This window comes from Varroa destructor, unplaced genomic scaffold (assembly GCF_002443255.2).
Source record: "Varroa destructor unplaced genomic scaffold, Vdes_3.0 BEIS01000001.1, whole genome shotgun sequence".
NCBI classification, from domain to species: domain Eukaryota; kingdom Metazoa; phylum Arthropoda; class Arachnida; order Mesostigmata; family Varroidae; genus Varroa; species Varroa destructor.
In genome coordinates, this window is record NW_019211454.1 from 9,263,244 (window position 1) to 9,278,716 (window position 15,473).

Genomic DNA, 15,473 nt, shown 5'->3' on the forward strand with positions numbered 1-15,473 from the left:
CTAGACACTGGAATCGCGTAATGTACTATTCTGATCTCATATCCAATGAAATACACAGCACGCTGTTCAAGTTTGGATCTAAAATCGAAATTTATTTGCATCTGTTTTTTGTTTGTCAGTGTTTTTTTTTTTATCATTATTATATCTTTGTCATATTTTACGTCAGTTTAATTCAAATATACAATAGACTCAAAGCTATATACACTGCTATAATAAGGTAGACTTCACATAGAGCCACGTAACGTATCCGCGCTCACCATCATCACGATAATCGGCAAAACTAATATTGTCTGCGGAATTATCTCATTGTTGCCATTTTCACATCAGTATCGCTCACCATTGTTAAGAACACAGCTCCCTTTCTCAAACCCCTTTCGAGCTTCCCTACCCAATCCTTTCGCGCTGCTGGGACGGGATATACATTCATGTATATATATAAAAAAAAAGGCGAGGAAGTTATGGTAGCACTCAAATACACAAAATCATTAGAAAATGATTAAACGACCTATATATGGATTGTAGCCTTTGCTTGCTCCTGTCACGATCGGTGTTGCCCTGCTATGGTGGCTCTGAGACATTAGTGTTGAGTTATCGCATGACAATGACTGATTCCAGACACTAGTTGTTGCGGTATATTTATTTCGTTTTTTTCCCGATAAAGTGATCATATATAAATAAAAATTAATCGGAAAGAAAAACCGCGCCCTTATTTTTTACTAGTTTTGATTAAGGTTATGTTGCGTGCGAAGGTACTGCTCGCCTATGTATAGTGTTATTGTTGTCGTTGGTGACTCTTTAATTGTTGACTATGAAATTACTGTTGCTGTTATCGTTACGGTTCTATTCAGTGTAATAATAGATTTAAATGTAAATTTTCCACGCTTCTATTCCAGGTACCCTCCACCATCCCGGATGTATAAATAGATTCGATGCAGTGGTACAATGAGACAGTAAGCGAACAGACATTAACAAACATGTTTATTTCTATAAACGTGTTTTTTCAGCACAGCAAATTAAATACAAATGGAAATTTAAGAGACACAACTCTAACCAATGCTTACATACACCTCACACATTTACGTACACAGCTAGGTACCGATAGCTTCTTTTGCGTGAGGATGAACTCAGTGTGAGTGAATGGCGACGGTGAAGGAGCGGGAATATAAAGTTAATTAGTGACCTCTACTAGAATCGTCGCCGTCGTGGTACAGCTGATTATATTTTACTCTCTGTATTCTAATAAGCAACCCGGCTGGTCAATAACTGTTCGATTATAATTATTGTTATCAATATTACCCCATCGCATACATGTATATAGTAACGCAGTTTCTATCACAATGAGCACCACAAAGAGGTGTTCAACAGAGAGAACAGAAACAAAAAATGCTACAAAATCGAACGCCCATATATCATGTTTTCCGTTTAATCCCAGCCTGTCGCACGCACGCCTGCCCGCTTCCAATACCGTGGCACTGAACACGGCGAAATGCTGAGGGTGGCCTGAGAAACGGGAATAACTTGAATTGTTAGTTGACTGACTCCTGTGCATCTGAGGCCGTGAGTATTTGCGAAATACGTACAAGTATATGGAGTCAGCGTCTCTGGTAATGAGAAACGCTCGAGCATTTGGCGGAATTGCCTGCGTTTTAGCATTTCTGTGTAGGCCTCTGTTAAAGCGAAAAAACCATGGTAGACATAGAAGGGACGGCTACGGCAAGTTCCTCGGTTGTTTCTTGCCAAGTTCTAGTTGGTCAGAGCATACGGACCGGATAAAGCATGATTCAAGGGGGCATATTTGGTGTAGTGAAGCATTTTTTTCGCCTAGATACGGTGTGTTTATGTGCAAGCCCACGTGTACGTTTGTGTGTGTACGAGCGGTGAGGGATGCGGCGAGACTGCATGTCGGCTTGCAATCTTGATTAATTTGCTAACTATTTATATGATAGATGGACATTAATAGAATGATTTCGTGGAATATACGCTGTTGCAATTACTATTGTTCCTCTGTTGCTGTTCTCATCGTCATCGTTGTCGTGGGATCAGTCGTAATATTGATAATTTATCTATTTCGATGGTCATTAAAGCTTCTTTTTTTGCTTTTCCGTACAGTGCCTTAATTGATATCTGAAATGTAATGGCCGAAGTAGTATTTGATGTTCCCTCCTTTAATTTCTCAGTCCTATCTTCTGAGCTATTGAAGCTGCTCGTCCATTCCCCGTGCGTTAATAAAAGTCGAAGAGTTCCTACAAGGATCGCAACTGAGAAGTAACGGCAAAAACGGAACGCTCATGATCCGGTTTATTTCCTTGTGTTTTTTTTACTCCTTCTGTCTCGCGCTGTACTACATCGATCACCACTTGACACGTAACCGTTATCGCCGACGTGATCACTAACTATGTTTTTCATAATTAATAATATTGGCATCACTTCGTTATTTGCCTATCGTAGTAGCTATTGTTTCATATACATCCACTTTGTTTCCATCTTGACGATTACCGACATCTCTCCCGTCAGTATTACATATATATATATATATATATATATATATATTGTGTGAGTCTGTCAGTTAGTTCTTCGATTAAACGTCTCCCCAAAACCGCCATTGCTTTAGAATCCCATCAGCGTTCCAGCAGCTTTTTACAGTTCGTCATCTATCAAAAGATGGCTAAAGTGAACCTTAATTCAATAGCTTCAGCTCTCTTCTTTTTCATCTCAGTTCTCTTGCATGGATACACAATTACTAATTATTACTTTACCATAATTATAACATCATTATATATATATATCATGGCATCATCGTTTAATGGTCACTCGTACCTGCCACTGTCATTGTTGCTACGGCGGCGGCGGCGGCGGCGGCGGCGGCGGCGGCGGCGGCGGCTTGTTGTTCGCCTAATCATTCCGCTTGATTTGTTGTTACTGCATGTGGTTTCCACACGCCTTCTATTGCGTGCTATCGATATTGCCAATGAATACGGTCGCGGAACAGCGGCAGCCGTCATAACAGCATGAGTTGCTTGATTGAAAGAGAGGCAAATCGCATTCTGAGAATTTAGGGACGTAGATATAGTCAGTGAGGGGACGAGAAGCTCGCAAAATGTCAAGCTATAATTTTGTTTCGTATTGTGACTCGTTCATCGCCTCGTACAGTTAGTAAATAGTAATTATCATAAATAGTCTGCGTGTTCATGTTCGTTATATGCTCGTACGACCCTCCATCGTGATTCCATTCTTCTTGCGGTTGAAGTTATCGTTCGAAGTTCTATGAATCATCGGAATCACTTGTGCCACAGCGCATAATCCGTCGTTACGTCGTCCGATGAAACGTTACGTCGCAGAGTTGCACTTTGTTAACTATTTTCTCATCGTCGTCCGGATTCTAGTGCTATCACCTAATTATCGTTAGAATCACCAACGTCATCACCATCGACGCGGTGTTACCTATCGGCTATTTGTTTTCCTCGTCGTTATGCCTGGTCCTCATACAGTCGCGCATGAGTCCCACCATTTTGTCGACTCCTCGATCGCGCACAGATCTGTGAAAAGTCTCTGTCGTTCTTCTTCTACTTGTCCTCACCGCATCCATTATCAACTATTAGAGCTTTATGCTACTAACTCCTACGAACGACGTAGTTCTATTGTTGTCGCAAATCTCAGTGTCTAGAAACGACACGCCATTTTTAAGATCATTATGGATCTTCTCTTCGTGTTAGCGTATACCTAACATGTCTGTTAGCCAGCCACCGGTAATCGATGAATTATGACAAACCGCTGATTATTATATGTATATACGCTACTGTTTATATTATTACTACTATCAATATTGTTCTTTTTACACTTAGCTCTCTTGTAGAATATGGTAGCATACGAATCCTTTCATACTGAACCCGTCGTACACGTACAGCCCCTATCTATTATCTTCTATGTACATTAAGATTGCTTTTTCAATGGTCCTTTCAGTCAATCCTCTACACACCTATTGTTACTATCATTATCATCATTATTGTTACTGTTATCCACCTTCGACTCCTGTTCTTTTTCGTTGTGAGCGTATAGACAAAAATAGAAGGTGCGCAAGTAGATGTGAAGACACCCGATAGGAAAATTTCAGTGCTGTAAAACCGGGCACACGTACATAGACTAGTTTCTTCGCTGAAACTCATTATTTATTATCTTTTCGCTTATATATCATCGCTTATTTCACATGCACTCAGCTCTTGCCTCGTGAACTCGCCCATTCGTACGTCTGTTCTTGCTTGCTGGCAGTCACCCAACGGATAGATTTTGATCTCTTCCCACCCCAGATAAAAAGGGCATCGATATAGGCAGAAGCGAATTTTGCGAAGGGACCGTGAAATAACAATAATAGATGTCGTTAATGATCGCTACAGCCATAACCGTAATTGCCAATCATATTCGGGTCAACAACAACGGCTGTATTTATATCAGTTTGAAAGATATTGTATCGTCTTGCCTTTTGTCTAACGGCGAAAATGACGACAATAGCGGAATTCATTCACAGAATCAAACGGCAGAGGCAGAAACAGGTATCGAAACGTAGATCGTGTAGCTATAATATATATGTATGTATGTTCTGTTATATTATATGAACGCTCATATATGTGGATATAAAGAATTATAATCAGTATTTCTATTGTCAACTTGAAACATGTTGCATTTTATTCCTTTGCCGCGATCCCGAGGTTCGTATCCGTGTAAAATTTTCAAATGGTCATTTTCGCATGACCATTACCACTGGCCTGTCCTTTGCTGTCTTAATACCTGCCTGCAGTTGCCTATGCCTTTACAGGATTGGCCTTCTTCGTTTCATTACATCAGGATCTGCTGAAGTAGATTTTGTCATTCAAGATCTTACTGAATGCTCAGCCACGCTTAACGTTTATATCAGCTTCATCCATTCTTACAGATTTTTAATGGTTCCGTATGTATCGCTATATGGCGTTACCACCCTAACCTGCACATAAATCCGATTCTTCATCTGCCGAGACCAGCTCGTTGAAACAACGATTTGCCATCGTCGATTCATTCTGTATTACCGTAATTACTGTAAGACTACTATTAAAATGTTTAGTTAGTGCTAAATTCATTCGCAGTCGTTCGATCTATTTCTATCTATTAGAAAAGATCCGCAAACGATTCGTTACTCCTCGTTACCTGTTGCCTCGGTCATCAACCATATTTTCCACCAAAGCTTTCTTGTTATCTAGCTTGACTGCGATACCGTTCATAGCTGTCTATGCTTCCCTAAACATTATAATAAATGAATAGCACCCAGTGGATACTTTTTAGCATAGGAGCGGCGTATGGACAGATGACTCAGTGTAAAACTGATCTTTGGAAGATAACCCGTGATCGTTACGATCATTTATGGCAGAAAGAAATGGTGTTTCGAAGATACTAGATGTAATAAAATTTGATTAGAAGGTACCGGCACCGTGATTCGGCCGTTCCGTCTAGCCGAAACGAGCTACTTACTCAAAGCCACAAACATACGAACTCATACATTCATGCACAACGTATGTTATCATCGTGATGAATAGCCAATTTTTTGCCACCGGGTATCGATTCTTCACCCACTGCGCACGCATGATCGGCCCTCAGTGGAGTCCCATTGTCATTATGATGTTCAAATAAGCCTTGTATCAATTTTAAAAAGCAAGTCCCTGTCGTTTGTTCCTGTAAAATTTGGAATTAACCTCTATATATATATATATATATATATCTAATCTGAGTGCGCCTTTTAAATCCTGACTTTACATCCCCTCAACTGTCGTTATCGAATCTAACAAAAAGACGAACCCATCATTGCATTAGTCGCTGTTACTAGCAGTGGCTAAACCGATCCTCTTCTCTAGATCGCCTTTTTGTAACCCTTACAAATGCTAACAACGCCACTGTTCCTCTCGTCATAGGTGTTATTATTGTTTTTGCCTTTGTTGCTGTTAATTTTTACGCTTAAGTTCTCTATCATTGTGGCTGTCCGATCTACATCGTTGCCTTGTACCTTCCTTCGCTTAATGAGTCGTTAACGGGGCGCTCCATTTGTCGTTATTCTAATTGCTCGTTGTTGTAAATGCGCTTGCTCTTATTATCGTTAGCGTCAGAATTATTGACTCGGTTCAATTAGATTAAATTGAAGTAGCTGGCGAGGCAACGGGTGAAGCGGCGCTAGCCGGCAAATTTGGTCCGTCTGAGGGTCCTCCCACTCCAGCGGTTACTGTTGTGGTTGTAGCAGCGTTTAAACTCAGTGTTGTTGCCAGAGCCACGGCTGACGCTACGTTAGCACCAGCGTTTTCACTGTTGTTGCCGAGCGGGACTGACAGCGTAGCCGCCCCTGTCGTTGCCGTTGCCGCCGCCTTGAGAACTTGGCGACGCTCCTGTTCTCGACGCATGGCTCCCTGACGATCCCACGGCCGAACCTTGACACGGAAGAAGCGCGTACCAACAGCTAGCCTATACCGGTTCACCGCCTATTAAGTATAATACAAATCAATAGGAGCAGTACGGTTGAGGAGTCGCAGAGGCTACTGAGAGATTTTCTTGTGAATTACCGAGATGTTGTAATTTTATGACTTAATTGTTACGAAACAACCAACATGTGCTTGTGATCGTTATGCCGATATAGTTATTGGTTATGTACAATAGCTGATCTACTTGTCTTTTAGCGTTGGTTCAACTGTACACCTGTTTCAAGTGCTGTACGTGTTGTTTACAGGATAAAACGGGGTAAACAATGGTTGTAATACGTGTAGTGATGTGTAATGTAAGTAAAATAAATTTGCAGCAATCATTTGGTCGAGCAGCCGTTTTCCAATTAGAATAAATCAAATACAATCACATAACAAAGCATCAGATTGTCTCAATAACATTGGTACAGCTAAAAAATTAAGTTATGATGAATGCAGCGGCTATCCATGCTTACCCTCCTGGCCTCGCAGTACTCTTTGTCGACGACCTCGCCAATGATCCAGCGTTTCGTAGATCTCTCCCGATCCGTACTCAGCCGAAGCTCCTCGAGCGAGTCCCTGTGTAGGAAATGCAACAGCGGACCGAGCATAAAGATGACATAATTTTCATGATTGTCGTCATACGCAAGTAGAACGACGTCTCCGTGGACGCAGCTGAGAATCGATACTCGGTCGCTGCTCAATGATGGCAACGATCCCGTTCCGCAGCTGGAAACTAGACGCATCTGTATCCGTTGGATTTCGGCCTCTTTCGCACGAAGCTGCTCGATTAGTTCCATCGCTGTTGCCGGATTATTGTTGTTGGTGTGGGACGGCTGGAGCCGAACGACTGTCGATTCAACCATCGCCGTTGACGTTCCGCCGCCGATTCCGGGCCCTGCTAAAGTTCCGACAGCGCTTTCGGCCATGACGCGATACTGGGAGTCGACCATCATCTGCAGACTGCTCATCGCCGACGTACAGCTGGTGTCCATGACCCCGGCTACCACTGCCGGAGAAGGGGAATCTAGTGGAGAGATGCAAAAACAAAACACACCGACGACCAAATACACCATATCAAGATGTTTTTTCGTTGTTCTATTGTTTTCTTTAGATTTTTTTTTTGTTGAAAACATTATAGGGAACAACTTCACGATTTTGACTCTAAGCAGACGAAAGAGGTAGACGATGAGACGGACCTCAACAACGACGGGCACCAGCGGAAACAATGAAGGAGGTCGTGCTTGTTTCAGTATGTTACAGCGTAGAACTAGAGAGATTGGCGGTAAATAGGAAAAGATACTTTTGTGAATAAATAACACACACACGCAGGATAATTGATTGAGATATATCACAAACATAGACATATTTATTGGCTCTCATACACACAGGCAAGTCGCAAGTTCTAAATCTTATAGACCGCGTATATATACATATCCGTGCTGTGTGTGTACAGTGCCGGGTACCACTGTGTAAAAAAATGAAAGCTAAAACCAACTAAGGTCTTTCAGCTGTTTTGGATACGTTTCGAAATAGTTGAATATCTATACATTGAGTTGATTTATTCTCATCGATTCGAGCCAAGCTATAAATCGTCACCGCGTTATATGGTCCGCGTACGATTATTACCGTAATAGATCATTATAACAATGATGTAACAATGGATAAGGGCTTATTGTATTCGGTAAAGTCTTTCACTGTAATCTGTTATCGTGGAAGTTTCACGCAAGTGGGTATGCGTGCTTTATGAGCATTACTAACACTGAGCGCCCAAACCGAGATTTAAAAAAAAATATGAATGATTTTCCTAACATTTCTCAAAAAAAAAACATACCCAAAACCAATTATCCGCAGCGAGTCCTGTAGCTCGGCCTGACATGGTTTCGTTTGGGACCTATTGAAGTGGTACCACAAGCTAATAAAGTAGAGCTAAATACGTTTTGCCGGCGATGTATTTCACCAAATGCATAAACTGTTCTAGCTATCAGATCAAAACCTTTTCTGTCGAGTTCATAAAAATTGCTACATCTGATCCACTATACGCAGTCAACCTTAACAACAGGTGTCTCGTCTAAGGTAAAAAGAAGGTATGAACGTGAAAAAATGAAAAGATACCAGTATTCACTGTATATTCGATGTTGAACCTCGCTAGGCAACAGCTTCGTCTGCCGCCACAAAACCCGTGAGGGCATGCCGTCAATAAAACTCTTGGTATAATAGTGCAGTTACAGAATTCGATGTTTATCAAGGATTATATTTATTATTTCAACTAACTTAGTAACTCTCACATATTAGCTTAGTATTTGCGGTATTGCAAGATTGAGATTGTGTTAGCTGGTAACACGAAATAATGCTTAGATCATTGTTATTGTATATATATATATATATATATATATATATATATATATATATATACTGTGCATCACAGAGTTACATCACGGTTTCGGTTTGATGGGCACGCGCGCCTGTACTCTTGTTGTCTACACTGTTACTGCTATAATAATAATAATTATTATTATTTTGTACAACAACATAACACGAAAGTCCTACGAACAAGGAATAACATTTGTGCCAAAGGATTCAAAACTGGGTGCAGGCATGCGATACGCAAAAGGTTGAATTCATATTCATGCCGTTTCGTTGCCAATTTGCCTACTACAAACCAAATGTATCGAGTCAACAAACGATTTCGAAACCGCATGATCAACATAAGATCATGTGGCGAAAAAAAGATTCAACACAGACAATATTATAATCACAATAGCTAAACACAAAAGGGTTAAATTCGCATTGTTCGAAAAATCCGCAGAATCTAATAGCTCCCGGACGAGGTTCCAGAGCAACTGACCATTGTTTCTGTCTTGAAGCATTCGCTCGAGTTGACGGATTCTTTCCTCAAGTTCCATTTCGCGGAGTCTCCAACGATTTTCGATCTCTTGGCTATGTGAAATTCCGGCTGGCAGTAACAATGGGCCAGTCACTCCGCCTTGTGGTGAACTCAGGCTGCTGACCACGTCACTGCCAATGGTGCTCGAAGACGTCGACATAACGCTCGTCGTCAGTTTATACCGACACCGAAGCGACTCAAGCTCGTTCTTGTGGTGGCGCTCAAGGTCCTCGCGGACGGCAAGTTCGCGAGCAGTGAATTCTTCGTGAAGTCGCGCCAAACGCCCCTCGTGGTCGATTACGACGTTCGCTAACTGCGTGGCATGATCTTCCTGAGCGACGATCAGCCGCTCATTCTGTTCCTGTAAAAAACCGAAAAGAGAAAATCCAAAAACGACAAGTATGTAGAAAAAAGAGAACCGTAGCAGGACACGGACATAGGTAGCGTATCAGTAAGTTATATTTAGCATACGAGCAACTATTTTTACACACAGCGGAACTACGTGGCACTCCAGGTTAGTAATTCCTTTTTTGTTCTGTCTTTAGAAAGAGCAACGAATGTGGTAGTATTTCATAATTCAACACATGACATGTAGCAACAGCATAGATTAGCTTGACAATGTGAGGGTTCCCTTGAAAAGTGTACGACTATCAATATGTCGCAGAGGAACGCGTCAACTCATTTCAACATGTGCGCCGTAGAATGAAAATATTTTTTATTTCATCAATTATAGGTACCTGTATCTCGGTTATCCGAGCATTAAGTTGCGTAAGTTCCTGTTTGTATCGTGCCTCAACATTCTCTAGCTCGAGCTCGTGCTCCATCTGCAACTTGGTTAGCCGCGAGTCGTAATCAGCTTTCTGAATCTCTATTTCTTGTTTGGAGTGGTCCACAAGCTCCTTCATCTGGCGGAGCTGATCGTAGTAGAGTTCGATCTCACTGTATAGACGTCAAGGACCAACATCCGTTTGTGGATGGACACAGAAGACAGAAGAGATCAAATAACAATGCATAAAAGAACGTGTGGAAAAATCATCAACCAATATCTAACACAGCCAGCAATGTCTGATTGCTATATGCGGGCTTAAGATAAACCATTTCAATAGAAGACAACATGACTTATTTTCACACACTTTCTATCTACAGTATCCACCGAATCTACTTACGCTTGAGCATCCTTAAGCTTGTGAAGCTCAATTTCAAGCTGTCTCTCAAGAGATTTCTCTTTGTCTTGGCCTCCCTGAACTATGGCAGCAACGGTCGTCGCTACTTTGGTTGCATCCTCAGCCAGTTCTCCTGTCCAACGCCGTAAATCCTGCGCAAGCATAGTCGTGTCATCCACGAAAGCGCCAACAGTGACACGAAGGTCGTTCACGCAACCGCGAACTTTTTCCCGCATCTCTTCACAGTGCAGTACATCGACGCATATCTTCTGTTCTTGAGCAGAGGCAGCTTCGCTGCCGGTACCCACCTTCAGAAACAGAATGGTCAACACTCGCTAAACTAAAACTATACTTAATCGTTAATGTCTCTACTTGACAAAGACGAAAGAGAACTATGCAAAAGCCGAAGGGCTTCCGCCTTAGGGAAAACTATACATTGCTTATACGGCACTTCGCAGATCTGACAAGATAATGTTTTTTTTTTTTTTGTATCCGGCATTGACAGACATTTTTAGTAAAACCATTGTTTTTACCTCGGTGCTAAATGTTCCTATATCGTTGGCCTAAGACGAACAATTAGAACCGTTTATATAAAGACGAAGGTCGGCGAAATCGAGGCTTTCCTTGTATGCTCTAATTGTGTACTGTTTAGAGATTGCAATGCAGAACAAACACACTTGTTAAATTCTACTATTGTTCCAGTGTATATTTGAGTTTTTACTATTTTTGAGATCGATTCTAAGATGTCTTCGAGCATGTCCAGTAATCGAATTTATCTGAACGCGAATGCTAACCATGCACCACACAATAACTAAACACAACTTTTCCCTAATGAAGACTTTTAAATCATGAGGCAATGTGTTTGTCAAATGTAGAGCGTAATCTAATTCTGCAACTAAGAGCCAGGCGATATACAGAGGTCTCCGTACAAACGGACCTTTTCTACGCTGAGCTCCATTAGAACATTGTTACTGTTGTCGGTGACGTATCCGGGATCAGCAGGGCTTGAGGCCGTAACCATATCGTAAACTCGTACCTCCTGATGGGATACAGCGTCTGATTCGACTGTCTTCTTCGACGAGATATCTGAGGCCGAGTGGCTGACGTTGTCAATGTCCATCAGCGATAGCGAAGGTACCGAGGTGCTGCTCTCAAGTAAGCCGGCAAGATCTGCCGGCATGGCGCGCTTGAGCTGTTCGACGTCAACGAGTTCGACAGGTGGTAAGCGATCATCGAAAATCTCCGGGGTCGACGTGGCGTACGGGGGCGGAACATCATCGAGGCCTGGGAAGAGCTTTCGCAAGAAGTGACTCCGCGTTTGCTCCTTGTACGCCCTCCTTTGAGCCAGCTCGTTTCTGTAGACCTCTTTACAATGCGCGGATAACCCTCCGGCCCACTTGAGATAGAGGGATGAGAAGCGCTTTCGCCGAACCACCTGATGAAGAGAAGAAGGTAGTGGCGCGAAATAGACGGTATAATGAAAATTCAAATAATACCTACTATAAATTATTAGAGAAGTAATTGAATATTACACAGCCCGTGCGTCGCGGGCTCATTATCGGTAATACGTATTAGAAAAAAAGTCATACTGTTAAGATCAGCGTAGCATGACCTATGTGGGATGACTCGATTGTGATACTACCTCGGCAACAGATCTTGCATAAATTTGCGGTGCGCTATGAATCTGCTCCATTTTGTTAAGGATCCGGGAGAAGGTTTCAATCCGCTTTTCGTAGACTTTAAGCTTAGTCGATATATCACCGATGCTCCCTTCTACCTGGGTAATGTATGCCAAGCGGTACTTTAGATTTTCTGACAGTTCGTTCTTGGCCACTGAACAACGACGCGTAATGTCCTTGAGCATCGTATAATTTAGATGCATCTTTTGCAGGATCTCGGGTTGAGTGCTACATAAATCAGGAATCATTAGCGAACGCTCACTGTCTTTCAGCTTGGCAGCATTTGCCTGCATCAGCAAGAAACTCTGACAATTTGGCTCTTGCCTAATGACCAGGTCGTCGGCCTTCCGCATCAGCTCCTCGAGTCCGCTCAGACGATCTTCCAGACCTAGTAAAACCGTGTTGGTATTAAGATAAACAGATATGAACACGGTTTGTTAGCAGAAACTATCCATCCCGACTTGACCCTACCACTTAAGGCATATTTCTATTATAAACGTGCGTACTTGAAAACACCGTGTCAGTAAAGACAAAATTGATGAGTGTATATCGATGAAGAACCAACAGCGCGACGTTAATTAGAAGAGCGCATAGGAACCAATGATTCGCGGTAATGGAATCAGATTCGATAAATGTATTGATTGGGATTTCAACAACGTTAGACTGAGTACAAGATTATAACCTGTATAATTTATCAGAACAAGAAACGAAGTACGACTACAAACCCTTAATATGTTTGAAATTCGGCTGGCTGGTCTTATCAAGGATTTCCTTGATCATTTTCCGCATCTCTTCAAGCACCTCCGGAGTCAACTGCGTCAGCCCTTTACGACACTGTTCGGCCAAATCCTCCAAACTGTTTTCTGGGTTTGATCGAATAACGTAGTCCAGAAGAGTGGCCGGCAGTCCTAAGGTCGGCGATAGGGTGCCATGTAAATTAATTTTAATGTATTTTAGGCATGCGGTAGCTCGCAATAAACCGGCATTATTTATAAAGCAAATTTCAAATTGAACTGAATTTTTATCAGCGAAGCTCGTCAACAGTGAAAATTGAATGGGTTAGTCTAGTTATAGCATATATTTTCAATTTGTCCACTTTCATTGATCGTAAGTTTCCGATTGAATAATAACTATCACGTATAGGGTGACATAAATGTCATGCAAACCGTCAGTCGAAGACAGGTTCAAATCGTTCATTTCCTGATGTTGTGATGTTTGGGTCAGCTTAGTCAGTAGCGGGAGCCTGGCGAGTAACATACAATCCTCGGGGAAATTGTCTTGAATCATTTGAAATTCGGCATTGCGCGCCACAAACGTTTCGAAAAGGAGCAAAAATCTACGCGACCGCTTTTCGAACGCTACGCCTGCGTCCTCAAGGTTGGCAATTACCGCTGACCACGCCTATTTAAACAAGCGCACAAAACAATGTGCCAACTATAGAGGTTGTGTTGATATTATATTATCTAGATATTTCTAACAACGTTGGTTTATTTCTGATTGATAAACAATACGCTTTACATTGTCTATTGCTCGTCTGGGGGACGCCTAATCGGCTGATTGGCTCAGCTTTGTTTTTCTAAAGGTTTATTTTATCAATCACCTGCTGCTGGAGATGCTGTTCGTGCACCTTTTGCCGACACAGCTTAGCCTCCTGAACTGATAGTTCATAGAGTTCTTGAGCAAATTGCGTTCGTTTCCTGATCGTAACCATGGTGGGTTCAAGCGCACAATGCGATTGTAACTTCTGCAATGTAAGCGCTTCTGCAAATGAAAAGAAAGACAATAAGGTTAGTCAGTCATTGGTTTGTCGGCGTTTATCCAGCTTGATGTGGCAGAAAAATAATTAATTGGACTAATATCTGAAAATATTTGCGAGTGATAGTTACCAAGTATGAGATGAACCATTACGTGCTTTGCAATAGAAAATAGCTAATATTCAAACCTTGTCGCTCATAATGAGGGTTATTGAACTGATGTCGACCAACTTCCGGTGAACTGGGCAACTGTAGGTCCGCGTACAGCGTCTTGTTGAACAAAAATATTGGGTTAGTATCGGTGCCGGCCCCGTACGAGGCTACCGTTCGCGAGTTGTTCAGGCATTCGCCACCGGAAATAAGCAAGACCTGTTTCTCTTTGGGTACGTTCTGCGTCAGGTCGATGGCACTTTTCAAGTTGTCCACGCTACGGGAAAAGCAAGCAGAAAGATGAAGCACACAGAAACGTAAATAAGAGAAGCTGCAAAATAACTGAGGGGGGACTGAACCCCTTCCCAGACTATGTTAGGCGTTGATGTATAAATGCACGGGACATCACCGTCTATCAACTGCATCGATACTTTTACATGCATTTTAAACTATGATTAATGTACGACAAATAATTGGCTAATTCTACTAGATACGATTACACGAAAACACTCTTCTTGACGTGTGCTGTACTCGACAGTTGTTTTTATTTTAAAATGCTTATTATAAAAATAACACCATTGTTTCGAAGCAACAAATAGGAGACTGTACTTACACGTGCGTTGCATACGACCTGTTATTGGTCTATCTTTAAAAACGGCACACCGACGAAGGACATCTAGGACTAGTGTATAGTATATATCTTTCGCCAAAGAATAATCAACTTTTTACCGCCGTCGAATTCTAGTATGTACTGCAGCGTTCCGTAGTTGATAAGGACATTTCGTCGTCGAGCGATCGTTACAATCAATAGCTAATAGCTGGTTGTGTCAAATTGCCTTTAACAGTTCGTCCAACTTAAGGCTGCAGTTATAATGAAACGAACTAAACAACTAATTAAACTTATAAACCCGGTGACGCTTTGCTTTATATGCTTGATTACTTTTAACCGTTCCCATTAGCCCCCTAACCGTGCCTCGCTCATGACGATTCATGGGCGGTATTTCCCAATTGGATTCCAATTCCTCTAACAGCTTGATTCAAATCATATCTTTTACATCCGGGTAGTCAGAACATGCCACTGGCCGGCTACCCAACGTCATTCGATACCGCCATCGCTTGCCGTCTTAACTATACTATTCCGATCGCAGTCGTTAACCACAAAACTGAAATGACGAGTTAAAGCACGCCGCGTGTCAATCACAGACCAATTAAACAAACACACAATATACTAATAGCGGCAACAGTACAAACAATAAGATTAACAATAGGCTAAAAAGTGCTCCATCAGTTCTAATCTCGGCTGGCAAGATGACCAGTACCGCTAACACGGAAAAAGCTAGTTGAAGGGATCAAACAGAACAACACGAAAAGGT

General features: G+C 42.0%; 1 protein-coding gene across 10 annotated transcripts in view; it reads right to left on the reverse strand.

Annotated features, from left to right (window-relative positions):
* Positions 1-65: 65 nt before the first annotated feature.
* The window catches only part of LOC111255487 (uncharacterized), a 54,014-nt gene continuing 38,606 nt past the window's right edge, over positions 66-15,473 (reverse strand). For 9 of the 10 annotated variants that reach the window (XM_022817504.2, XM_022817524.2, XM_086978572.1 and 6 more), the window contains 11 exons: positions 14,139-14,377; positions 13,797-13,957; positions 13,363-13,597; positions 12,922-13,104; positions 12,160-12,584; positions 11,455-11,952; positions 10,521-10,825; positions 10,092-10,293; positions 9,316-9,715; positions 6,944-7,494; positions 66-6,491 (listed from right to left, as the gene is read on the reverse strand). In XM_022817504.2, coding sequence (XP_022673239.1) covers positions 6,150-6,491; positions 6,944-7,494; positions 9,316-9,715; positions 10,092-10,293; positions 10,521-10,825; positions 11,455-11,952; positions 12,160-12,584; positions 12,922-13,104; positions 13,363-13,597; positions 13,797-13,957; positions 14,139-14,377 — 3,541 coding nt within the window. In that variant the 3' untranslated portion in view covers positions 66-6,149. The remainder of the gene's footprint in view (positions 6,492-6,943; positions 7,495-9,315; positions 9,716-10,091; positions 10,294-10,520; positions 10,826-11,454; positions 11,953-12,159; positions 12,585-12,921; positions 13,105-13,362; positions 13,598-13,796; positions 13,958-14,138; positions 14,378-15,473) is intronic. The other variant, XM_022817549.2, reaches the window with a different exon arrangement.